This window comes from Elgaria multicarinata, chromosome 5 (assembly GCF_023053635.1).
Source record: "Elgaria multicarinata webbii isolate HBS135686 ecotype San Diego chromosome 5, rElgMul1.1.pri, whole genome shotgun sequence".
Lineage (NCBI taxonomy): Eukaryota > Metazoa > Chordata > Lepidosauria > Squamata > Anguidae > Elgaria > Elgaria multicarinata.
The window spans coordinates 69930256-69957045 of record NC_086175.1 but is presented as its reverse complement, the minus strand read 5'-3'; the positions used below and the strand labels follow the sequence as shown (position 1 = coordinate 69957045).

Sequence of the window (26790 nt, the reverse complement as noted above, 5' to 3'; positions counted from 1 at the left end):
GTGCATTCCTATACATGAAATCAATGGAGTTTACCTCAGAATAAACATGCATGGTATTATGGTGTTAATCTTCATTTTTCTATAAGATGATTTTTGGGTTCTGTGGCATGTTTTGGTTGCTGCTTTTGAAATGCTTTATTTAATTTTAATTGGAGAATTGTTTAATGGCTTTGTAATTTATTGTTTTTTGTTTTTGTGAGCCACTTTGATTCTGGTTTTGTAGAAAGTAGTATATGGGCGTGCGCGCACACACACAGAAACACACACACACATGAATGAATGAATGAATAAAAACAATTTATGACTCTCCCACTAGGACCCCAAATAGACATCCTGCATGAACGTATCCTTCATGCTGACTCAGGACTGCTATGGGGTAAAATAACTACTACCTAAGAAAGGCTGTTATAATTAGCTGATAGGCAATGAAATATATAACCCTGGGGCATGTGGGCAATTCATCTGCCATTTACACTGGATCCACCATGTGCAGGTACATTTTCTTTTTTAAAAAAGTTGCATTCTCTTTCTCCCCTCCCCCTTCAGCCTGCCTACAGTAATAATTCTAAGAACCGCAGCATGCTGTAAAAACAGGATATCAGCTTGTGTCAAAAAGATCGAAGGAGGTTTTGAGGTTTTGATCTTTATCTTAGCAGACTCTGACTCTCCCTTCTTTCTCTACACATTTGTCTACACACATTGGTGGAAGAGATGGCGGCACCTGAGGTACAGCTCTATACAAAGGTCTTGAACAAGAATAAAAACAGAAGTACCCAGTCTTTACTGGAGCCTCTCTTGGCCTCTGGATTCTCTGTACATACAGCGTGAGTACCTCTCTTATTACATTGCCACAAAATCCCTCTTCTATCAGTTTATGAGAATGTAGAAGCCAAAGGACCACGTGGGGCCATCAACTCTTCATTTGTAGCACAGAATCTCCTTTGGAATCATAGAAAGTTTAGCAGTTCTTGGATTTCACAAAGGGCTTAATGGCTCTGCTGGTGATTTTCAGTCTGGAAAATTATTTAGCATCCTTTTAAAGCCCATATTCGACTAAAGTAACCATGGACATTGCACCTGCATCTTGCTTCAGTTTCGCCATGGTTAAAATTCCGGAAGCGACAAAGATTGTGGGGGAGCATGAAGCCTTAGTTATAGTTGGGAAATGCATTATGGAATACATGGATTCTGTATCTTAGGAATTCTTATTGTACGATGATGATGATGATGATGTATATAGTGCCTAAATCTAAATGCTGTACAAGAAGTTTAAGATAGGCCCTGCCCATAGGATCACAACAATCAACCTAATTTAAGTAAGCTTTATTCTCTGCTACCAGAGGCAAAACTAGATCAAATGGGCCTAGACTACAGGACAGTTGATTTCATTTGAACTTCAGGAGAATCTTCCTAACAGTAAATTCAGCAATGGAACTAATGACTTAGGGATCTGTGTCATCTCTCCCTTGCTGGACATCTTCAAGTAGAGGTTGGCCGGATGTCTGTTGTGGATATTCTACCTCTGGATTTCTTACATTGTCTAAGAGATTGGACTAGAAGGCCTACAAGACCTCTCCCAATGCCATCATTCTAATGGTTCTTCATACCATTGTTTTCTTTTTGTGACCAGTTGCTACCACTTTGCGTGAGGACTGGAGATGGCTTCCAAACAAGGGGACGGAGAAACAATCTTTGTATTGGTTTTAAATCCAATACCACTGGAGAGTTGAGAATGAAAAGCAAGAGAAAGTATAGCTCAATATGTTAATGATAACCCAGTGGTCAAGTAATCCACATAAGTCCATGTTACTGACCTGAGAGAAAGTTGAGAATGGCCAGGCAGGGGAATTTGTCCTTGGAAATGTTAAAGGGGCATAACAGAGAATTAACCTCTTCTGATATTGGTACCCATCCAAATGAGTTCCAAAATTATGGCTCCAAAATAAGACCTCTGTCAAATTAAGCAGATAGCTTGAATTAAATGCCAAGTTCCTTCCTTCCTTCCTTCCTTCCTTCCTTCCTTCCTTCCTTCCTTTCTTTCTTATATTTCTGTGCTGTCTTTCTGCCCAAGCATTCAAGGTGGCTTTCAGTTTAAAATAATGGTGACCATTTTAAAATTAGTAATACCAAAAAGGGGAAAGGAATGGAGAAGGAAGAGGAAAATAAACAAATTCAGGTATAGCTCTTTCATAATGTTACAAATTCAGGATTTTCTTCTGTTCTCTGTTGATTTTGTATCTGGGTCTTTGGTAGCTTTGCATATTTGTTATGTGAAATAAACTATATGGGTGCATGTGGTCAGTGCTTTTATGTTGGTAAGTAACACATAAGGCATTCAGCCAAGAAACACATGAAATGGCATTGCCACCTTTTTGATAATCCTTTTTCAGTGCCTTTAATGTGAAAATGGCATGTGGAAATGACGCAAGTAAAATACTTCTTGCTATGAAAAATTTCTGTATGTGAAGCAGCTTTAAAAGGCATAACAGCACACTTGTAATCTTTTAAGTATGTGCACTTAATGTACTTCATGTACTGAAGGGCTTTCTCAGTGGCTGCTCCCAGGGTCATTGTTGATTAACTTCTGCTAGCAGGCAGTGACTATTATTATTATTATTATTATTATTATTATTATTATTATTATTATTATTTCAAGTGGCCTTTGGCTCATTAGCTGACTTGTAAATCCAGGGTTTCTTTGGGCCTGACAGGGCCAGATTAACATAATTGATCAGTTAATCAATTAAAAGCCCTGTGATGCAATCTTATGTTCCTTGCAAAGGGGTCTTCAGGGCCATAGGATGCTGTAAACTTCACCCTCCATGTGCGGAGAGGTAGGTCATCCTTGGATAGCAGTGGAACTTTCAACTACTAAAACTACCCTGCTGTCTGTGGGGTTGAAAACATGGCTGTTTGGAGGCAGGATGATAAGACCTTCCTTCCCCCTAAATAGAGCTGGAAACCACAACCATCCATGAGCTGGTATGGTAAATTCTCTCCAATTTTGTCAAGGGGAGAGGAGAGAAAAAGAAACACAAGACCTTCACCTCTCCCAGTTTCTGCTCTGTCTAACAGAAGCCAGAAGCATTTAAGAGGTGGTGACTCCTCTGCTCCAGAATTTCCTGCTCCACCAACTTAAAATTTCTTTTATAGGTTGAGAACTCCTCCTATTTTAATAGTGATAAAGATAACAACTTCTTAAAACACAGCATAGGCATTTTCAGGAGAAAACTCTAAATTTAATTAGTGCAGTGTGCTGTTAAGTTCAGAAAACATCCCCACGGATAAATACCAAAAGGAAGGTGCATACTGTTTCGATGCAATTTTGGCTTTCTTTTCTCAAAGTGAGTGTATTGTACTTTCCGTAGGCTAAAAGCTTTGGCAGCTACTGGACAAAAGACAGTAGAAGAAGCAGCGAAGTGGTGAGTGTGTACATGCCGTACTTCCAAACAACATGAATTAGAGCATCATCAGACGAGCATTTTATCGCACACTCGTTACTGCCCACTCACGGTTTTTCACATGTCCTTTAGATGATGACGTCTGCTTCCCATGCACCTCCCACTCTTTCTGGCATTCATTCCATCACAAAATAGAGCCTGGTAAATCCAATATTTTTTTAAAAAACGAAATGTTCCACCATTTCCTGTTGTGTGCAGGAAAAGCCATGTGATAAAAACACCCACTGAATGGGCCATGTGGTCATTGTTTACTTCGTTTTTCTTGCCCTGTGTGAAGAAAGAGGAAGTATCACGGGACAGAAGCAGGGAGGAAAGCAACGGTAAGGAAACGTGATTTTCCCCTGTCTGATGACGCTCTTAGAAGCCATTGCTCCAGTTGGTGGGGGTTTTTTTACAACCACTAAATTAGACATCATAGGGTTGATGCAAAAAGTTCACAGGAAACTTTAATATATCCAGTGTTGTATTCATAGGTTTTGAAGTGCAGGCACTCATCATGACAGCCCTCATAGCCACACTTCCAAGGAGAGCCCCAAAGTCCTGGCAGGTGTGTCGATCCATATCTCTGTGTGTACCTGTGTGCATGTGCATCCCCACCCCTGAAAGAGCAGCAGAATATAGCACAATACTCAATATATTAGGATGAGTTGACAGTCATACAATAGCGAGCAAAGGGCAGTGTAGTAGTTAACATGTTAGACTTTGGCTGGGAAGACCTGAGATTGTGTGAGAAAGGGAAAGAGAGGGATACAACATGTGCCCAAACCGCATCAGAGCACGAGCTTAAGATTTTCCAGGAGTTCCTTTTCCAAGCACCAGGTAGAAACATTTGATCTCCAGGTCAACCAACCAATTCCAGAAGTCTTTACCTCCGTCAGAAGCAGGCCCATCCCAACCCAAAATATCTTTCAGTGCAGCAGACGTAGCATATGACAATATATTGTTGCTAGGAAAATCCATTCCCCCTCAGGTACTGTGAGGATAGCAATTACACTGAGAGGGAACAGGGAAGTCTGATGGGGCATGGTAGATTATTTCATTCTCTCTGCTAATCAAAAAGTCCTGATGGTGGGGTTCCTTACCCTAAGCAATGCTGGATGGCCATGGATATTCTTCCTGTGTTTTATTACTACTTTGTTGTGTTTATTGCTGGCATCAAATTGTTTTAAATTTGAGATGTTATAGTTTTAACTTTACTGTTAGCCACCTTGGGCCTTTTGAGGAAATGCTGGGTATAAATGGCCATCCTTTACAGCAGGGGTGTTGAATCTCAGAGGCTAAAGGAGGCGGGTAGTGGCAGAAATTATATATATAATCTGAAACTGTCCCTCCAGGGTTCCCCAGATGGGTGCACCCCTTCCCCCGAGGGTCTTGCTACTCTTCAAGGACCACAGCAGTGCAGCTTAAATAGAGTTCATAATCTTGGGGACAGGGCCTTCTCAGCAGGCTCACTCCTCCAAAGAAGGCTGGCAGCAACAAGAGAGGAATTTTGGGAAAAGGCACCAATGTTAAGTCTTCCTCCCCAGCCTCCCTGGTGTCCTCGCTGCTAGTGGAGGGAGGAAAGAGAGAAGCAAACAGTAGCAGGGAACAATGGGCAAAATCCAACATAGGCCATACTTAAAGTAGACCCATTGAAATGAATGGCATGACTAACTTAAGCCTCATTTATTTCAATGGGTTTACTCTTAAGTAGGACTTAGGTTAGATTTTATCAATATGCTCAAATGCACTTATGCACACTTTAGCTTAGCTGCAGGAAGAACTGAGATGTAGTAGACATGCTTTTCTCCTTCCAAGGCTACATGGGCTGCATCATTTACTACATTATGTGGGAATTAGTTCAGGCCACTGTGTTGTCTGTTAAACCTTGGTTATTGAATTCAGCCTCTATGCTTGTCTAGGCCACTTAACTGGCATATTAACAACGTTTTATATACCCTTGACCGAAGAACAGTACACTCCTTCTATCTGGGATGGTCATCCTCTTCCACCAAACACGCAGCTTCGGGAGGGACGCACATGGAGCGGTGAGGGAGGAAGGGGATACCCGCTTAGCCAGCCAGATCAGCCAAATCAACCATGGCGATCAATGGGGTGACAGATGTTGCAGCCAGATCGCCCTCACATCCTCATTTTATATAGTTCCAACATTGCCTGCTGCATGGTTTTTCTTAGGACTAGGCCAAGGAAAGAGAAGGAGCTGGCTGTCTGAAGTCTGACTTGTACTTAAAGCAAGAGTGGGCCATTTCAAGGAGTTGGGGGTCACATTGTCCAACCCTGGACCCAACAGGGGCTATGCCACACCACCCTGCTGCTGAATATGCCACCGAAATGTAGTGGCAGGTCAGAGAGAGAGAGAGAAAGAGAGATATTTCAAAGCAATGTTGTGGTTTGCCACCACAACACCAAATTTTGGTGGCAAACCACAACGTTGTGCTTTTAAAAGGAGGGTTCCCTCCACAACCACTGCTACACTGTTGAATTTTGTTGGCACACTGGCTGGGACGGGGTGGGGGCATTAATTCACTGTGCCCAGATACAAAACAGGAACCACATTCTTTTCCCCAGTTGTCCCAAAGATATCCTTGCCTGTTTATTTTAGACATTGTCCCCCTTACTCCTCGCCTTCGTCCAGTAGTGGTTGTGGATGTCTCTGTACCCCTGGCCTGTTTTGCAAAAAGCCTCCCTTCTGCCTTGGGTTTACAGATCTTCTGAAACTGACTCAAAACAGGGAGGGGGAAATAAAGTAGCCTTCCCCAATGTAGTGCCTTCCAGATGTGTTGGACTTTAAATTGGAGCCATTTTGGTGCACAGTCTTTGCAACCAGACTTGCGGCTCTAATCCCGTTATACCATCACAGCACTTTAGCCAGAGTGACTGAGGGTTTGCACCATCTTGCATCTTGATATGTTCTCTTTCTGTCAACTGTAGGTTACATTCTCACTGCAATGACCCTTCTTTGGAAGATCCAATCCCTCAAGAATACGCCCTCTATTTGTGCCCAACAGGCACATTGAGTGACGTATTGATGGAGTTCTGGAGAGAAAGCAAACATCATTGCGGGAAAAACAAAGCCCATGATGTTTTCCCACACATAACGCTTTCTGAATTCTTTACGGTGAGCTTAACTTTTACTGTGCACAAAAATGGTATCACAGCTTCTTTGTATTTTACTCTCCAAAGAGTAATATGCATCCTGGTCTCTTTTGTTGTCGATGTCTTACCTTGAAGTGTAAAACTTACACAATGGCTGTGTTCGGACATCATGATAGGCCATGATGGGTTAATGCACAGTAGCTTATTTTGAAATAGTCCATGATCCCCCACCACATGAATGGCTTAATGAACTACTGTGAATTGTATAGAAAAGGGAATTTCATCAGGTATCATTTGTATGCATGCAGCACCTGGTGAAATTCCCTCTTCATCACAACAGTTAGAGCTGCAGGAGCTATACTAGACTGACCAGATACAAAAGAGGGCAGGGCTCCTGCAACTTTTACTGTTGTGATGAAGGGGGAATTTCACCAGGTGTTGCATGCATTCTAATGACACCTGCTGGAATTCCTTTTTCTATACAACTGTTAAAAGATACAGAAGCCCTATCCTCCTTTTCATACGCTCACCCTAATTGAACTCACCGTGGGTTATTGTGTCTTCCAAACCCAGTCAGTGTTCCATTTCAGCCAAGGGTGAATATCCAAAGCTGTTTTCAGTGTTTGCCATTTTTCATCTATCCCAGCAGTTTGTTATTTGCCCTGTCATCTTAAATGTTAAGACTGATAGTACATGAATTGTGCTATTTATGCATCAGCCTGAAGCAGCAGGATTCTGTAACTCATGAGTTTTCTTTCAGTGTGAAGACCAAAAGGTTGATGGTTTATATGAAGCCTTAAAGAGAGCTGGGGACCGTTTTTCCAGTTGTTTCCCAGCGATCATCTCCCTATCACTACATTCCTCCACCACTTACATCGGCTTCTTCGTTAGCGATGCCCCAGCAAATATCCTCAAATCGTTTGCTACGGCTTTTGCCACAGAGGCCATGATATTAACAGGTAACAAGGGTGGCAAGCTGGAAGTCTATTACCAGATTGAGATTTGGGGCCTGTTCAGACAACATATTAAGCCATGGTTAGGCCGCTAACCCTTTTGCAGCAAATGGTTAGTGAGTGTGTTTAAGCCATGGTTATGTAGCCACCATGGTTAGGAATGGTTCACATGACATGCTAAGCCATAATGTTTAGCTCAAAATGCTTAACCACCACGGCTTAGCATGTCACCTGAACAGGGTTTTCCCCTTTTTCAAAGCTCTGAGGAGCAGGCATGTGAAGTCGATAAATTGCTGTCTCCGCTTCAGTGTCAAGAAAAGCGCTACATTACTTAACTGAGTGCACTCCAGATGTGTTGGACTGCAACATCCACAATTCCCAGCCAGCATGGCCAGGCTGGCTTGGAATGACGGGAGTTGCATAGGTTGACCACATGACAGGAAAAACTCAGTTTTATCAGGATTTTTGGTAACAAATCTGTGAAGTGGGTGGAATTATGACAGATGTTGTGCAGACTTTATACTGTTAGTTTTACCCTACCCGGTGCCTGCTTACCCTACCCTGTGCCTGTTTGCATTCTTTTCCCCTCCTTATTGTTTTACTATGATTTTATTAGATTGTAAGCCTATGCGGCAGAGTCTTGCTATTTACTGTTTTACTCTGTACAGCACCATGTACATTGATGGTGCTATATAAATAAATAATAATAATAATAATAATAATAATAATAATTTAAAAGAAAATGCAGATTTTTCCATCCTCCCTAGCCAAAGGGCAGCTCTACTTTAATGGAAATCAATGAAAATACTTATATCTCTGTCATTTTTAAAGATAAAGAGATGAAACTTGGCATAATAATAGCTCCTATGTAAGGCTTTAGTCATGGTAAATTCGAAGCAGATCCATTCAACCTTTGATTTTTAGGATTTTTTAAAAAATTGAGGTTTTAAAATTAATTTCTTAAAAAAAGTTATTTTTAAAGAGATGAAACTATATTTATAAAATACATATGAGGGAAGGTGAGAATGTATCACACAGAGTATAGCAAAAGCTTCAATGTACAGCAAAAACTGCAAAACTAGGAGTGACTGAAGTTAATATCAGATACATTGAATGTCTCACTTGTTCTTTATTTCAGCGATTTTAACATTAAGATGTTATGTAGAACAGATTTGCCTTAATTGTGTGCTGGAAAATCAGACATGTGACCAAGGCTATGTTCAGTTGGGCACCCGCCCTCCCTTGGTGCTGGACATGCCGCCTGGTGCTGGACATGTTGGTGGGCACACCCCCTTGGGGGGGCGACCATGTTGTCCTCCTTTTCCCAGACTATGGTCACCCTAGAGTTGCAGTCCAACACATCTGAATGCCATGCTGGCTGGGAATGATGGAAGTTGCAGTCCAACACATCTGGAGGGCACCACATTGGGGAAGGCTGTCCTACATGCAGTCCCCCTTTCTGTCACAAACTGAATCAATAGCCCCCTCTTTGTGTGCAGGCCTCATCAACACATCGGGGCCTGTGCGTGTGTCCTAGAGCTCCTGAAGATGCTATCGTATAACACTTATTAAGCAGCATGTCCCACGGAACTTTGTGGGACTTACTTCTGAGTAGAAATTCATAGGGTTCTGTAAATGACAGAAATCATGCAGCACTTGCTAGAATACAACTCTGGGAATAATCTAGTGATCATCTCATCTTGGAGTCCTGTTTGATGGGCATTTTATTTGTTAGATTGCTGTGTGAAACCTTCAACCAAGCAACTCCATCTTACAATGGCCAACAAATTTTATCCTCACCATCAAAAGACTTTGGAGCAACTGGCGAAATTCATCAATCCTAAGCAAAGCTGCCAGTGGACAGCGACTCTGTATTCCAGAGACATGCGCTTCGTAAATTACCAGGTACTCTAGATAGGCTGACTCTTTCAACATTAGAAAACATTTCTGTGGCTCTGTAGTAATTTAGGTGTCAAGTACTTCCTTTCATGATAAGCTTTTGGGAATGCAGCACTTTCTTTGCAGTTGCCCCAAATGAATGACACATTGTCTTTTGGTTTGGGTTTGCAACTATCTAATTTGAGAAGCTAATTTGTATGCAAGGGATTTTTAAGGGAACCCCAATCGCTCGAGCAAATTTAAGAGTTTCCATAGTCTTCATAACAACGTTGAAGGTAGTGTTTCCCAGGTTTTTGACAGATGTAGCACACTTGGTCCATCTAGCCCAGTATTGTTGACACTGATTGGCTGCAGCTCTCCAGGGTTTCAGGCAGGCTACCTGAAGATGCCAGGAATTGAACCTCGGGACTTCTACATGCAAAGTATGTACTCTACCACTAAGACACAGTCCTTCCTTAAATCTGAAAAGGGCTTTGGCTTCATGGATAATATAACCAATGCAGTAATGAGTGTACCTGTTTGGCTCTCATTGATGGACAACACTGTAATAAGAGACAGTGTTCTATTCATTAAGACACACCACATTCATACAATCACATGGCAACTGCAGTGATCACAGGATCAACACAGCCTGCAAGCTTCCCTTCTGCTTAGCACTTAGATTTCTCCTACTACAAATTCAAGCTGAATGCTTTGGCCGTGGTCAGAGCACATCTCTCTGTGTTCAGAAAGTTCTATTGAATTCAATGATGCTTAGTTGCATATGGTGTCATGGCAACATGCTTAATGATGATACATTGTGGTTAGGAATGGGGGAGATATTCGTTTTGCATTTAATGTGGACTTCTCGGTCTACCACTAAGACACAGTCCTTCCTTAAATCTGAAATCTGAAAAGGGCTTTGTTTCTTTTAAAAATGCATTTTAATATTATTATTATTATTATTATTATTATTATTATTATTATTATTATTATTATTATTTATATAGCACCATCAATGTACATGGTGCTTTTATTCTTTTATTCTGTTTGTTCACCACTCCAAAATTCTTGAATGGGGAGTGGTATATAAATATTATAAATAAAAATAAAAAAATCGCATTTCTGAAGCAATATGCAAACTAAAACTTGGTTATCCTTTGAAAGTTGCATTTCTCCTAATTCTGCAATGGAGTTCTTCAGTCAACAAATGCATACAGAAATGCATATATTAGGGGAAATGCACTCAAAATGTGTATATTAGAGAAAATAACATTAAAATGCATTATACTGGGACAATTTTTTGTGTGTGTTTGCGTGCTAAAATTGCATAGAAGAATTGTGCACAAAAATGCATACAAATTTTCAAGTGAACTTTAAAAAAATGTTCACAGAGTTTGGGATAAACTACATTTAAGGTTGGAAAGTTTCTCAAACTTTGGAACAAGCAAACTTAAGGCTTAAACAATGTCCATTGTTTGACAAACGATCAGTGTATAAAATTTATTTATTTATTTATTTATTTATTTATTTATTTATTTATTACATTTTTATAACACCCAATAGCTGAAGCTATTGGGCGGTATAAAGTGAAGTGTAAACAGATGACAGCAACATTTCCACTTGTTCCTGGATTTGCAAAAAATATACCTCACCTTAACTTTCTCTTTTTTAAACAAAAATGGTTTCCTGTTAGGTTTTGCGGGCCTTGTTCCAGTATAAGCCTCAGAACATTGATGAACTTATGCTGAATGCTGGAGATCTTATATATGTCAATCAGACACAACAAAGTGAAGTTTGTGATGGTTGGGTGATTGGTATCTCCCACCGAACTGGGTGCCAGGGATTTCTTCCTGAAAATTACACAGAAAAAGCCAATGAGTCAGATACCTGGGTCAAGCACAGGTTAGTAGCCTTTGGCTTCAGATTTCTTCTTGCGATGTGTGCACAGTTCGTTATTTGATATTGTTCTTCATTGGTGCAGTAAGAGGAGAGGTGTTGTGACAAAAATCAGGGAGGCCTCCAAACGAGGAAGTATTGTAATAATGGGTGATTTCAATTATCCTCACATTGACTGGATAAATTCATATTCCAGTCATGACAAAGAGGTTAAATTTCTTGATGTCCTAAATGACTGTGCCCTGGAACAGTTGGTCATGGAACTGACTAGAGGGGAGGCAACCTTGGACTTAATCCTAAGTGGTGCTGCCCAGGATCTAATACGAGATGTAAATATTGTTGAACCAATTGGTAGCAGTGACCACAGTGCTATCAGATTCAATATATACTGAAGTGGGAAATTGCCCAGGAAATCCAACACATTCACACTTGACTTCAAAAGAAGAAACTTCTCTAAATTTAGGGAACTAGTGAAAAGAAAGTTGAAAGGGGGAATCAAGAGGGTTAAATCCTTGGAAAATGCATGGAGCTTGCTTAAAAGCACAATAATAGAAGCTCAACTAAAATTACACAAGTTAGGAAAGGTAGCACCAAGTCCAAGAGCTGACCAGCATAGTTAACAAGCAGCGTCAAGGAAGCTATAGTAGAAAAGATTATAGAGCTCGAAAAAGTGCAGAAAATGGCAAGTAAAATGTTTAAGGGGCTGGAATGTCTCCCCTATGAGGGAAGGTAACATCAACTGGGATTATTTAGCTTGGAAAAAAGGAGGCTAGGGGAGACATGATAGAGGTGTACAAAATTATGCATGATATGGAGAATGGATAGGAAGACATTTTTCTCCCTCTCTCATACTAGAACTCGGGGTCATTTTTATTTTAAAATAAAATGAAACATCAAACTAGCTAACTTGAACTTACTTCTCAGGTTCATAAAACTAATTCAGCCAAGCTGTTTACAGGTGGAGGTGGGATAGGACTTCTTATCATGGCTTAGTCTTGCATTCTCTCTTTGCCAGCCAACTGGAAACAAAGGAAGCTCTCAGGAGAAATGTATTTCTATGGGAGCTGAGCATCTCTCAGAGAAATTAATTATTATTATTATTATTATTATTAATAATAATAATAATTTATTTATATAGCAGAAGCCTGAGAGAACATCGTTATGTGCCCTCCAGGTGATTCCTACATGTACCTGGTTAACATAAGGCTGAATCATGGCGGGGAGGTTAAAGTGAAGAGGAAGACTCAGCCTGGAAGGTGTAGAAATGCAGATCTATAGCTGTCTAGACATGTTCTTTGTTTAGAAATATGGCCTAGTGGGGAGGGAGAGTTGGATTCATCACAGTTGTACTAGACTTCAGTTGCAGTAATAGAAGAAAGCCTATTCAGAAACATCTTGGTCACTCTATAATGGACAGCAATGTAGGTATTCTGCCATTCTGCTTAAGTGCAGAAAAAGCACATTTTATTATTCTGAGGACCACTATGCTCACATCTTCTTTGAAAAGGTCTTTGACTCATCATGGTTATGTCTTTTCTGTTGCATTGTATAGACCTTGTGTTTGGTTTCAAGGTGAAGTATGAACTTGGATTTTCTCACTGTTTTCTTTTTCCTCTCTGTCACTTGCAGAGAATATATTTTCACTCTAGCTTCAGGACTGCCCCTTAAGAATCAAAATGAACCCTGCATGAAACTAAAAAATCCAAATCCAACGCCAAGGAATGTAGCCAAAACAGTTGCTCATCAGGTAACTGGATTTTGAATATCTTGCTGTATGATATGTGCATAAACACTACTGTAAGTGAAGCTACTATAGAAAACAGGTTTATGCAGCAGTAAATTTGCATAGTTTGGGGTTTTACTTCTTGATTTGTAGATTAAAAGGCGACATTATCAGATGTGTCAAAGGATTAGAATCCTATTTTCAGAAGTAAACCAATGTCCAAAACCTTACTATTCTCCATGGTGAGTGAGGTTGATGGGAGTTGAAGTCCAAAACATCTGGAGCATATCTGGTTGGAGAAGGCTGTCCAAGACAGCCTTATCATAGAAGTAAGCAGCCAAAAATCCAGAAAGATAAGGAAGAACCCTGCATTAATAAAACCTCGGCTATATACATCATATCTAACTGTATATCAAGTCTTAGCCATGACAGCTAAATGATCCATGTTCAGTTGCCAGATGTTGGGACCAAGCTGCTACATCACACCATACCTGTGAGCTCCTTAGAGGCATCTGACCAAGATAAAATGTGATACTAGATAGACTTTGTTCTGATTTAGTAAGGTAATTCCTACATTCTTTCTATCGCCAGAACTTGCATCGTTGTCACAGTGATGTGTGTCCGAGTCCACTGGTTTGATGTACTAATATAAAACTTATTAGAGTACTTGTTTGTAGACATCATGTAGCGTAGAATCCATGTAAATAACACTTCTGCTCATTTAAACTTTTGATTAAATATTTCTGTCATTTAATAAGCAGAGTGGTAATGCAATTTCTTCCAGCTGTTTGGGAAAATGACATCCCGGAGAGGCCTGTTAGTGATTCGCCATGGTGAAAGGGTTGATCAGGTGTTTGGGAAGTCTTGGCTAGAGCAGTGTTTCGGTGCAGATGGTAAGTAGAAGTTTGGGGATCTGATATAGCAGATTTGATCTAAAGCAACATATCACGTTAACAGTAACAAACAAAACAAAGACAATTAGCCCACCTTCTCCCTGCAGAGCCCATTAAGAATGGAAATGATCTCCCCATGAGTTCCAAGGTTTGCCGTGAGTTTGCAGTGGCATCACCATGAGTTAATAAAGCACCACTGGGGGAATGTGCATCAGTTTTTCATTTAAGTACTTATTATTTTTAGATATATTAGTTGCCCCATAGCTAATAGCGCTCAAGGTGATGTATGATAATACTCTCTCACACACACACACAAAAACACAAGTAACATAGATAAAAATTAAAAATAAAAACAATACAATGAAACAATAAATTAAAACAGCAATTAATTGCTAACATAGGGTGTGTTCGAATTCTATGAAAAATGTGAAGAAATGGGGTGGGAGGAATTGAGATTGTAGCATTCTAAGGACAGCTTAACCATAATTACCACAAACAAAATGAAAATAAATAGGAATTAGATTTTCCCAGAAGAACACTTTGATATTCATGGTAGGAATGCATTTTGTTTTGTTTCAGGAAAATACTATCGAGCAGACCTAAATTTTCCCTCTAGTCTACCGAACCGAAAAGAAAGCATCAAGGATTATGAATGTGATCCTCCTTTATCATGCTGTGGTGTATTCCAATCTAGACTAATTGGTAAGCGACTTATTAATCAGAGGTTGAAGGGGCAAAAAGAAGGGTTTTAAAAGTACTCGCTGTACCTTCTCTCTCATAGCATACATGCACTGTTGCTACCTGGCTATTGCATGGGATCCACAGCCAGTCCAAGACATTTTGTGGTCTGAGGTGAAGGACAAGATGGTCCCAACATATAGGTTATTGGGACATCACATTTCCCCAGTGCTTGATCTAGAATTGTTGATTTGAACTAGAATTTGAACTAGAATTTTTGTAAACCACCCAGAGAGCTCCAGCTATTGGGTGGTATAGAAATGTAATAAATAAATAAATAAATAAATTCTAAAAAATTGTTCTTAGGTGTGGCATTGGCAAGGTGAGAAGCAGTACATGGTTTGGGTCCAGGTTACCTACATGGTTTGTTTTACCTGTGGGATCACCTTCTCCCATACAATCCGCCCCACACACTCAGGTCCTCTGCGAAGGGTTTACTCCAGTCAGCCACAATTAGGCTGACAACTGGTATCCAGAGGACCTTTTCTTCTGCTGCCCCCAGACTGTGGACTGGCCTGCTGGAGGAGATTCATTGCTTTAATACTCTCTCTGACAGCCATAAAGACTAGCCTCTTCTGGCAGGCCTACCCAGATGAATTTTAAACCTAAGAATTTTAATACGTTGTGATTGTTATTTTAATTGTTATTTTTAGTTTTATGTATTATATTTATTTAATGTTGTTTCCCACCTCGATCCAGAGGGAAAGGCAGATGAGAATTATTATTATTATTATTATTATTATTATTATTATTATTATTATGTTTGTGACATCAGATAGTTGTGGCCTATTGCTTTATCTAACAGCCACAGTTAATGCAGATGCAGGTGCTTCCCTCCAGCTGGTTTTGATAAAGGCCAAGTCAGTGGCAAACAGAACATCTATCCTCCATGATATGATTGTAGAGGATGGCACCAATCTGGCATGTATTACCAAGAGTAGGCTGGATAATGCTAGGACAACTTTGTTGACCTCCTCGTGATCCCAGCTTTGTACTACATGATAGCTCAGTTTCAGGAGGTGGGGAAAGGAGAATTTGATCCTATCTGCAGCAAAGACATCTGTTGTTATAGGTACGTAGTCAGTGGAAAATTGTGAATCTCCATTCCTTGTAGGAGATGCCAGGTGTAAAATGGGTTTCTGTTAGTGTACTATCTGACTCATTCCCCATAGACTTCCTGGCTAAGCTTACAGAGATGGCTTCAGGATTGGTGTTGCCATTTTCCTAATTGTTGATGTTGGGGTACTTTAACACCCTTGCTGAAGCCATCCCATGCAGAAGTCAGGTGTGACTAGGAATCTTTGCTGAACAGGAACTTGGCCATGGGGATGTAATATAGCAGAACTAATGAAATATAGCACTATTTTAAGTGCTTGTGTGGAACCTCCATTTTAATTCCACTCCCATCTAATTGAGTAAGAGATGGGCGAACATGTGAGTTTAGTTTTCTCCCACATTTGAATTGTTTATCTCAGGTTGTTTCCCTTCTAAATATGAAGAACTTGGTTGAATGAATGAACTGAACTGAACTTCTCACCCATATGTACTAGCCACATGGATGGATGAATTTATCAGTTTCAGTTCCTTACACATCCAGATGTTTTGATATCAAATTCTTTTTGTCCTGAAAATGGAGAACGTTGTGAATTTTGCTAAATTCTTACCAAAACCGAAATGAAATGAATTTCTCACCCATCTCTAGAAAAAGCATTGCCTCAATAGCCCTACAGGGCTCTAGTGTGGAAGTAACCCTAGTACAAAAAACAATTCCACAGAAATCATAGTTTCATTTCATTTTTACATTGCATATAAATTGGTATGAATGCATTTTCTTAAATATGTTCAGGAATTACAACAGGCATCTATTACAGTGGACCTTAAGGGTGTAGAGGGAGGGAGGGAGGAGGATCGCAGACTTACCTGCATTTGCAATCCTCCCCCAGCATCTTGATGGCCACACGGTGTCCTGGAAGGAAAGAGGGACATCGCAGCCACCTTCCCCCCCCCCCCCCGCAACACAGGAGAAGGAGCACAATTGCTCTCCTCTGGAAAAGTAAGTTAAAAACAAACAAACACAAGCCCGCTCCCACCCCCAATGGGCTCAGACTGCCTGCAGCTCTGTGCCCATTTTAAGAACCCCACTACTCACGGGGAGGAAGGGACAACCCGGGAGCAGCAGCCTGCAGTCCTCGGGATGGTCCCAAGACTGCAGAAAAATCGGGTCTTCAATTATCCCAGGTATCCCTGGTCATCCCTGATTGCCCCTGGGATCTCCAGTGCATCATTTGGATGTACAGGGACAATCCAGGGATGGTCCTGGGATATAGGGCTGGTGTAGACATGCTCAGAGTTATTTAAGAAGACTTACAAATTCCAACCAAATTACCACGAAGACTCCAGTAGTTTCTTCTCATCGTTCAATCATTCTGAAAGCATTTCTTTTGAACCTATCTATTGAGATTCTATATTTAAAAAATGGAACAATACAAAGGGAAATAAAAGTGTCCACAGCCAATGCATAGAAAAATCCAGAGTGATATATGTGAGAACATATTTTGCATTCTTTTTTGTGGAGAAGGACCATTTATGGGGGGTACTTTTCCCACTACCAGGTGAAGCCCTGCTAGAGAACGAAGTGATGGTTAGCTGCTTATACTCTTCTCCAGCACTGCGTTGTATCCAAACTGCTCAGCATGTGTTGGAAGGTAGGTGAGCTGTTCTGACAAGAGCAATATTTTGAATCAATCTCTGCTAGAGTGATCTGTAACTTGACAACTTTTTCCCTCAAACATGTTTTTGAGGGTTAGGGGAAGATTCTTGTTGCTCCAGGCTAAGGAAACTTTCTGTGGCATTTCTATGGATGCCATTTTGTTTCTCACAAGTGGGACTTGTCACAAATGATGCAGCGAAGAGTTTAGGCTTCCAGACAACAGGGCCAGCATCATGGTTGAAGAGCTGCAAGGATCTACACCCCAGCAGAGTCTTGCTAACAAGACTCCTCTGGACTTGCTCCTCTTCACCATTGCAACCTGCTTGTTCACTCGCCTCTCGCTCTGGCCCAGACCACAGTAGCCGTGTGAAGGGGGGAGGCAGGGAGCAGTAGATGCCACTGCCTACTGGTTCACTGGCTGCCTGTCAAGCAAACAAGTGGTAGCAATGATGAGAAGGAGGAGGAACAAGAGCAGTTGGTGACAATGGTGGTGAGAAGGTAGACTCACTGAGGGAGGGGGCCCAATGAGGGTGTCTTGCCCAAGGGCCCTCAGAAACCTGGACCCTACCCCCAGTTTTCTGTTTTATTCCCCAACAGTCAGTCAGCATTCTCTGCCCAGTGAGCAAGTGTTGAAATTGCAGGCATAGTTGCCCCTTCTGCAAGGACAAAGCCTGCCAATTTTAAGGCAGGTATGTGCAGCAAGAATTGTGCTAGAGAGAACTGATTTTGCCACCTCTGCCACTCGTCTCAGAAATGGCCTTGGAGACACAATGAGATTTGCCATATTCCTGTACCATCCATGATGGTGTGGATGAGACTTCAGATTTCATGTTCTGTAGTGCATGAGCATACTATAACAGTGTGTGTGTGTGTGTGTGTGTGTGTGTGTGTGTGTGTGTGTGTAACAACACAGTCATACAACACATACACACACAACAAAGAGCACAGAAGCAGGTCCAGTTCGGATGTCATGACAACCTAGGGTTTTGTTGTGAGCAAGCATGCTAGTATATGCTGCCCAGTTGTTTCTGGTGCAACTGGTTGTTTGTGTGTGAACTAGGAACTCAGGCTTGTTGGGGGACTTGGAACCCCAAGTGAAACTTTGGCCTAATTTAGCAAGATATTGCACTATGAAAGCGGTATATAAAAGGCAGGAGCCACACACAGCAGGATATAGCATATCCTGGTATGTGTCAATGAGCCCCACAGTTGTCAGTGCACTTCAATACCACTAGAAAGCAGTAGTGTGGCTCCTGCCTTTTATATACCACTTTCATAGTGCAATATCCTGCTTGGTGTAGATCAGGCCCTTGTGTTCCAACTGTGGACTGTTTCTCCACTGACGAGCCAGAGTTGTTGGTTCACACACATCACAAAGCAACCCCGGGGAACAGGGAGGAGCATTTTGAAAAACAAAAACAAACCTGGTTTGTTGTCCAAATTTGACCATAGAGTCAGACAGATACTAAACTGTTACTGAGAGACACATGGATCTACAAATATTTAACTCTGAAGTTAAATCCAATGTGTCTTGGTGGATATGGGGTTGAAAGGAAGTGACTTACCTAATAACTTACTAACATTCAAGGCAGACATGAACAAGGAATTAACAGCAAGTGTAATAATCAGGATGTAAGAGACTGGCTTTTAGGAAAAGATTTTAAGGAACAAATTGGTCTGTATGAAAGTGACATAAGCAAAATGCTGCCAACAACAACTCCACTACTCTTTCAGCATTGCTGGTCCTGCTTGCAAAAAAGCACTGCTGACCTGTTACTTTAACGTCTCTTCCAAAAGCACAGTAATTGGAGTTCCCCAGGAAAGTTGTGCATCAGACCTAAATATGGAGTTCTGGATTATTTCTTTTGTGAAAACATCTGCTTTGATCATTGCAGGGCTTCAGCTGGAACAAAAAGTTAAGATTCGTATAGAACCTGGACTCTTTGAATGGACGAAATGGGAGACAAACCCAACCGTTCCTTCTTTTATGACATGGAGAGAACTGGCTGAGCTCAACTACAGTGTAGATACCACGCACAAGTAAGTGCTACAGTTACAGTGTGTTACTCAAATTGTGTTTAAAAGTTTATGGAAAGTGACTTCCAGAGAGAAAGCATCAGAACAGATGCCTTCCCTTTAAGGCAAATTGACAGGATGAACCCCTATCCATGTGGTAAGCATGTTATTATCTATTCAACTTGCTGAATATTACTCGTAAAGATCAATTCATCATAAGCACTAGTAGCAACCATTTACTTGAGTCAGGAATTAGCTAAATGCCCTGAAAGCCAGCTTCCAAGATATTCAGCCCACGACTATCTGCTCTAGTAGTCATGATAGCTGCTACAGCACCCTGGGAGAGGCAAAGCTGCACACCTGTACTTCACTTGCCTCTACAAGCATGGAGTGATTCCTTTACTTAAGTTCAGCATTCCCCAGTTTGTTGCCCTCCAGATTTTTTGAACTACATTGGCCAGGCTGGCTATGGCTGATGGGAGTTGAAGCCCAAAAAATCTACAATGCTGCAGGTTTAGGAAGACTGCTTTAGTCTATTGCTAGCACAAGCCTGAGTTGGCACTAGAAGCTGAGGGCCCACCACCTGGTATCGACTTTAGGATTAAGTTCAAGGAGTTGGTGACAAGCCTGTCACTTGCTTCTATCTAACTGAAAACCAATTGTCAGTGGTCAAAGATCACTGGAAGACTCTTGCCCTCTTTAATTGATTGATTGATTGATCTGATTTGATTATACCCCCTGCCTTTCTACCAAAAATGGCACTCAACATGGCTTTCAGGCATAATTAAAATGGATTACAACAATAAAAAACAATAAAAAATAAACAACAATTACAAACAAACAAAAACACCCAACCCAACAGACCCACTTACAGGCCAAAGGCCTTCTTGAATAAAGTGGTCTTTGCATGCTGGCAGAAGGCCAACATAAAGGGAATGAAACTAGCCACCATTGGGAGGGAGTTCCAGAGCCTGGTGTCCTGCTAATGTGCTTTCTGAAGGCCACCACAGGAAACACAATGCTACACTGGATGGACTTTTAGTCGGATCCACCAGCACTCTTCTTATGTTATTTCTGTGCCACTTGCTCACTGTAATAGAGCACATGCTTTGCATGCAGAAGGCTCCAGGTTCAATTCCCGGCTTCTCCAGGTAGGGTGAGGAAAAGAATCCTGACTGGAGAGCCATTGCTACTCAGTGTCAACAATACTGGGCTAGATGGACCAATGGTCTGACTCAGTATAAGGTGGCTTCCTATGTTCCACTTGAGAGATGTCTTCCTCATAATATAGCAGGGCCAAGAGCTGGTGCAAGTGTCTGATTGGTGGTCCAAGGGGAGGACAATATGCATCATTGAATTAAGGTGACCGGATCTGCTTGGGTTGATGCTAGGAGACCCAAGATCAATCCTATGTTGAGCACATGGAGCAGGGCTGAGAAATAGACCCTTCCAGGGGTGGGGGGGGGGATACAGTCCCTTTGTATAGACTAGAAAGCAGGTGGAAGTTAAAAGTTCAGTCTTGTTCCCATTGCCATTATTATTTCTTCTCTCTTTTTTTGGTAGAGACTGTTTGTTCTTTCTCTTGAATAAATATTGGGTGCATTCAAAATAGTTTTAAAAGGTGCATTTTAAAATGGACAATTGAAATAGCACTATCTGCGTGGACTATAATGTAATGTTGTCATGCCACCTATGGTTAGTGGCAAGATGTATGAAATGCACTCAAGTTTTAAAAGAAATACATAAGAAACAGCAGTTTGGGGTTGAGCAAGTACTGGTAGTGTGGTGAGAGAGAGAGAAAAGTGCAGGGGGGAGTTAAAAACAAAGGAACTCTGATTCTACTTAATACACTTTCAGATCAATAACTCCTTCAAATATATGTTAAGTCTAATTGCATTCATTAGAAGCATAAAGTATTTGCATGTTTTGCACAAAAATAACTATGATTCCACTCTGTCAGCCACCCTGCTTCCTTAGCCTCTGTGGCAATGTAGCTTTGTGGAACGGTCTCTAAAAGTTAGTAAAACCACAAATGGAACAGGAAGCAATAACAGGAGCTTGATTGATTGTAGCCATGTTCCTTGTCCTATCAGGGGTATTTTGCATCAGGAGCAGATTTTTGGTAAAGCCCATTCAAGACCAAGCCATGTACCTTGCTCTCGGAGTCCTGTTGTAAAATATCCAGCCCAAAAGACGTATATAATATTGATGGGGAAATTCATTCCCCCACACACCTGCTATTGTAAGGATTGCAACTATGTTCAGAGGGAACATGGCATTCTGAGCAGGGTGGCAGATGGTGTCAGTACCACCTGGTAATAAAAAAAAATGCCAGTGCTGCACCCTGTGAGCCCTGGGTCAGCTATGCCACTGCTTTCTCACCTCAGAGAAACATCTTCAGATTTGAATGGAGTTGTGTTGTTTGTTTTTCATTTTATCCAAAGCAATTTTCTAACCATGTTGCTCCACAGAAATCCAAACATCTGCTATAGTTTCGATCAGTCTTCTGCCACCTGGCATTCTGGTGGACTAGAGCTCCCATCACCCCCAGTCAGGATAGCCACAGGTCACACTGCCTGGATAGTTCCAGTCCAACATGTCTGGAGGGCGCCAGCATATGGAAGGCTGGTTTAGGTGATCTCAGGGATAACAAAACCACGCTATGCCTGGGAAATGATGTGAAAAGATTGCAAACGGACCAGGAGGAAAACCATTTGGGATTTGTCCCCAGCATCAGATACTTGGAGGTCAAATTACAGGTGACATTAAATGAGTCTTTGCATTTAAAATGTAGGCTTTGAAAAATGCAAAAAAAAATGCATTTGGAGAGGGAGTGATAATGATTAGAATCGCAGGAGCTGGGGAAAGAGAATGTAACACTGTCCTTCCCTCCTGCAATCCTGAAGAAAATCCCTCGTCTGAAGGTGATATTTGCATTAGGAGGAAATCCTTATGTGGCGTCAATAGCGGATTTCCCTCCAAAGCAATTCCCAGCTTTGGAGGAGGGATATTCCTCATGACTGCAGCAGGGGAGGAAAGGGTTAACTTTCCCTTCCATCCCTGCCTGCTGCAATCCCAATAATTATAACACACACACACCTCATGCTACTTGCATTTTTTAGAAACCTCCATGTTAAATGCAAAAATGCATTCAATGTCACATCAATTTGCCACCAAGAGGTATATGGTCTGTGACAGTGGAGGCTGGTGGCTTTAGGGTGGATTCCTGCATTGAGCAGGGGGTTGGACTCGATGGCCTTGTAGGGCCCTATTCTGCTATTCTATGATTCTGTGATTTCAGTGGGGCAGTGACGCTGCTCTGAGTTTCAGCCAAAACCAGTCAGAACAATAAAGAAAGTCTAGTGCTGACCTCTATCCCCAAAATGGGTTCAGCACCTTGGATAGCTCCATTAGAGTTCTGACTGAAACCTAGAGCAGATTCACTGCTCCACTGAAATAGGAGCCACCATCTTCCATTGGCCTGCGAACACAGAGGTTCCATTTTTAAAAAAACTCTTCTGGCTTATCGCCCTTAGTGGACCAACCTTTCATACATCTGTGTAATCCTTTTCAGATGGCAGCTGTGTTGTTGGTCATCTCCATATTTTATGGCAACTGCTTCTTCCAATGAAAGTCCAAGAGGCAAAAAAGAAAAAAGTTCAGTGTCATGGGAAACTTCACATCCCAGGAAAGTGCTGTATAACTTCTATGGCACTTTCAGGTTGCAAAACACTTTCCAGGTCTTGATGACTAATCCTTTCTACATCAGCGTATACAATTCCAGTTTTACGTCGGAGGAATTGGCACTGGCCAATTCACCAATTTCTTGGGAGCGAAGGACCTGGGATACATAAATTGAGCTTCCTCACTTGCGAAGGCCCAATCATTCACCTCAGTGGATGAAGCAGCTTTGCCTGTACAAAAGGACACAAGCACATGCTGCCCCCTCTGTTGAGTCCTACTTGTACAGGAGCTCCATGTGTGTATCACGAAACATGTGGAGCTCTGAGTTTTCCCAAGGCTACCAAGCAGGATCAGAGATGGTGCAGGGACTGACATTCCATGATTCAGATTTAATGGTTGCTGTAATCCAACATACATTAACCAAACAATGGTTTCATTAACAGATGTACTCTTCCTCTTTCTTGCCTGAACCCATCCGAAGGCTATGAGGACTATATTAACAGATGCTCTGCGAGTGTGAAACAGATTGTTGGGTCCTGTGCAACCGAAGGTAATGCTATGGTAATTCTTGAGTCCATTACCTTGCATCTTTAGTGAGCAGAATCAGAAGCAAAGATTTGCCATGTAAACTTCTCCAATGTGGCTGCTAAAATATAGCAGGTCTAGAATCTACATAGATCTGAATGCTGTCAGAGCAATTCTCACCCAGTACTTAATATACCATTCTAAGAAGCTACATTTCTAACAATAGGCACCATCCTGATCGTTGGCCATGGCTCATCTCTGGATTCCTTCACTCGGCCATTATTGGGTCTCCCAGCCAGGGAGAGCAGTGATTTTGCCCAGTCTGTTCGAAAGGTAAGACATTATATGCTACTATAAATAAATTGGTTGTTTGGGTTTGTTTCCCCGTTTTGTGCTGTCTCCAAAAATAAGATTTGTTAGTCCCTGCTCTCCATTCATACAATTCATTTATGTATTCACTGTTAGGGACATGGAAAGCTGCCTTGTACTAAGTCAGACAATTTGTCTGTCCAGCAACTGATCCCTTGGATTTCGGGCAAAGATCTTCTCATCACCTCTTATCTAGTCCTTTTAACTGGGGATGCCAGGAATCAAACCTGGTACCTTTAGCATCCAAAGCAGGGCTGTTGAAGGCCTGTCGGCCCAAGAGAAGGGTTCCATTTTGGAGAAGTTCTCAGGGAGTCCCATTACAATGGTGGGTGGGGCCAAAGGCAAAATAGGCAAGGCCAAAATGCCCAAAACATTCTGCCATTGACTAAGCCTTACAAGAGGCATTTCAAGCTTTTAGAATGGGGGGGGGGGGGACAAAAGCTGGGAAGCCACCAAATGAATGGTGGTTGGGTGAAAGGGGTGATGGCAGGGGCAGACTGGAACACCAGGTGGGCCAGAGGCTCAATACCTCTGACCCAAACCACATCCTCTGCCCATGAGCTACGGCTCGTCCTTTACTCCAGAAAAACAACTAGAAGCAAAAGCATTTGGTTGGCAGCATCTTTAATGCTATTGACAAAGTATATGAAGAAAGGAACCCATCGCATAGTTATCAGATCCCCTGATGTATTTCTGCTACTACCAGAGTCTTCTCGCATGTGCCCGTCCTTTCAAAAGTCTCTAGTGCCTTGTCCTAACTTTCTTGGATAATGAAAACTATTCAATTATTTCATGGTGTTGGCCTCCATGGGGTAGAAGCTTCCTTTCTTGCTTCAAATAATTTGAGTAGCTCTAACAAGACCCTCCTGAAACCTTCTCTGCTTTACTAGATACCGTCACTGGGCATGTGTTTCTGCGAAGAGCTTAAAGAGAAAAAATGGCAAATGATTAACCCACCAATCAAGATGTTAACCCATGGAGCAAATGCTGCATTTAATTGGAAGCGCATCCTTCTGGAGAATTAAGCCGTTCACCCTTGTTGTGGATTTATATTTTTCTGATTCAACAGAATCTCATGGTTAGCCCAAAGGCCTGCCCTGCAGTCTGTTTCTTGGCTATGAGAACCAAATAATGGAACTCAGGAACTAGCAGACACACACACACACAGAGAGAGAGAGAGAGAGAGAGAGAGAGAGAGAGACAGACAGACAGACTGACTGACTTTGTACCATCTTTGCTTGAAATTCTAAGTTTTCGGTTTAAAAAGAAATATCTTCCCAAAGAAAGAAACGCAACCCAGAAATAAAATCTGTACACTTCACTGTCAACTTTCTTCCCAGTAAATAGGAGTGTAGTGTAGTGTAGGGCTGCCTACATCTTATTTCTGGCTCCTACCAAATAACTACAGCATTAATGAGATACGGGAATTGTGAAATGCCTTGCAGCGCACTTTAAGAAACAATAATATGTTTATTGTTTTTCTGTTGCAAAAATTATGTTGATAAAATCAAGCTCACATTTCAGCTCAGTATCTGCTGGAGATTTCCTGAGATAACATTCATTTGATAAAACCAAATGGGATTACTGCTTTAGGTCCTGTCCTCATTTGATCCTAAGATAAAATGGTACACCCATGAATTTGCTTGCACATTCTCATTTACATAGGTTTTTTTGCACACACAAAGTTCCATCTCGCCCTAGTCTTTCGTTTTCCTGCACCATCCCAACTATGAACAGAAGGGGTTCTAGGCAGCTGTAGGGTAACAGACCCTTCAGCTCTAGGCTTGGTCCAGGTGTATAGGTTGGAGTGGAGACAGCGGATTAGTTTTAGGAGAGTTTATTATTTTATTTACTTAAAGCATTTTTACTTTGCTCTTCAGCCAAAAAAGGCTCCTTGAGTAGATTATATCCCCACCTACATGTTTACTTTCAAAAAGACACAACACAAAAGGAAGAAGAGATGGGGAGGGAAGAGGGGGGAAAGTTCAGGGAAAGGAGAAGCCTGATGGACCTGATATTTCAGTAGAGCTGATGGAATGGCTGCTGGCTGCTGATAGTTAAGTTTGGGAATGCCCAACGGAATTAAAATAAGATGCATGTCCCATTGATGTACATAAATATTTCTGTCATCCATTATTGTTGCTGGTTAAATTTTAAATTCTTGCAATGGAGGGATGTAAACAGGAGGGACCTACAAGGATCTGTATTGGGACCAGTGCTTTTAAACTTGTTCGTAAATGATCTGGAATTAAGAGTAAGCAACGAGGTGGAAAATATTGGGGTGGTACAAATGATAAGAGATTGTGAAGAGCTCCAGAAGGATCCCTCCAAACAGGGAGAAGGGGCATCAAAATGCCAAATGTGGTTCAGTGTAAGCAAGTGTAAAGTGGGGGGGGACCCAACTCCACATATACATTGATGGGACCCAAGCTGGTAATGGGGTATCAGTAACGAGTTTACCTCTTTACTCTGTTCTGCTAAGTGTCTTCATCCTAGTCCTATACTGCTGCCTACAGTAGATGTAGCATGTGCCTCCCTGGGCCCTTCCCCCCAATAAAACGTTGATCTTCTGTGGGCGTCTACAATCATGGTCTTCCCCAGGAAAACCTCTTGAGCAGTACCTTGTTTGTACTATATAGTCACTTCTAGATGTGGCCTGTGGAAAGAAAAGTATGGCCTGATTGAAATCAGGATTTGGGCCACAATATTAGAAGCCATGGGCTACTCCAATATGGAAGGTGGAGATGAAGAGGACGATTGATGTGGATCATAGCCCTGAAGCACAATGAAAGCTGGCCGGTGATTTTATTGATTGTGGAACGATTAAGCCAAAGATGACACCGGA

At 41.6% G+C, this 26790-nt stretch overlaps 2 protein-coding genes across 2 annotated transcripts in view; one reads left to right on the top strand and one right to left on the bottom strand.

Annotated features, from left to right (window-relative positions):
• The first annotated feature begins 457 nt into the window (after positions 1-457).
• Positions 458-24970, top strand: UBASH3A (ubiquitin associated and SH3 domain containing A). The gene is made up of 15 exons (XM_063126585.1): positions 458-493; positions 710-824; positions 3369-3422; positions 6393-6579; positions 7318-7516; positions 9246-9415; positions 11085-11293; positions 12917-13034; positions 13795-13903; positions 14483-14605; positions 17254-17346; positions 19247-19391; positions 23495-23601; positions 23803-23909; positions 24836-24970. The coding sequence occupies exons 2-15, from the start codon at positions 712-714 to the stop codon at positions 24968-24970; spliced, it is 1869 nt and encodes a 622-aa protein (XP_062982655.1). The 5' UTR covers positions 458-493; positions 710-711.
• Positions 6786-26790, bottom strand: part of WDR4 (WD repeat domain 4) — a 208983-nt gene continuing 188978 nt past the window's right edge. The window contains exon 12 of the transcript XR_010025465.1: positions 6786-6799. The gene's annotated coding sequence lies outside the window, so the exon portion shown is untranslated. The remainder of the gene's footprint in view (positions 6800-26790) is intronic.

Bases quoted from the DNA above. Each gene is read 5' to 3' on its own strand.
- UBASH3A (XM_063126585.1), top strand. From the start codon at position 712: ATGGCGGCACCTGAGGTACAGCTCTATACAAAGGTCTTGAACAAGAAT. The intron at 6,580-7,317 runs GTGAGCTTAACT...GTTTTCTTTCAG, and splicing joins CGCTTTCTGAATTCTTTACG to TGTGAAGACCAAAAGGTTGA. The intron at 13,035-13,794 runs GTAACTGGATTT...AATTTCTTCCAG, and splicing joins CCAAAACAGTTGCTCATCAG to CTGTTTGGGAAAATGACATC.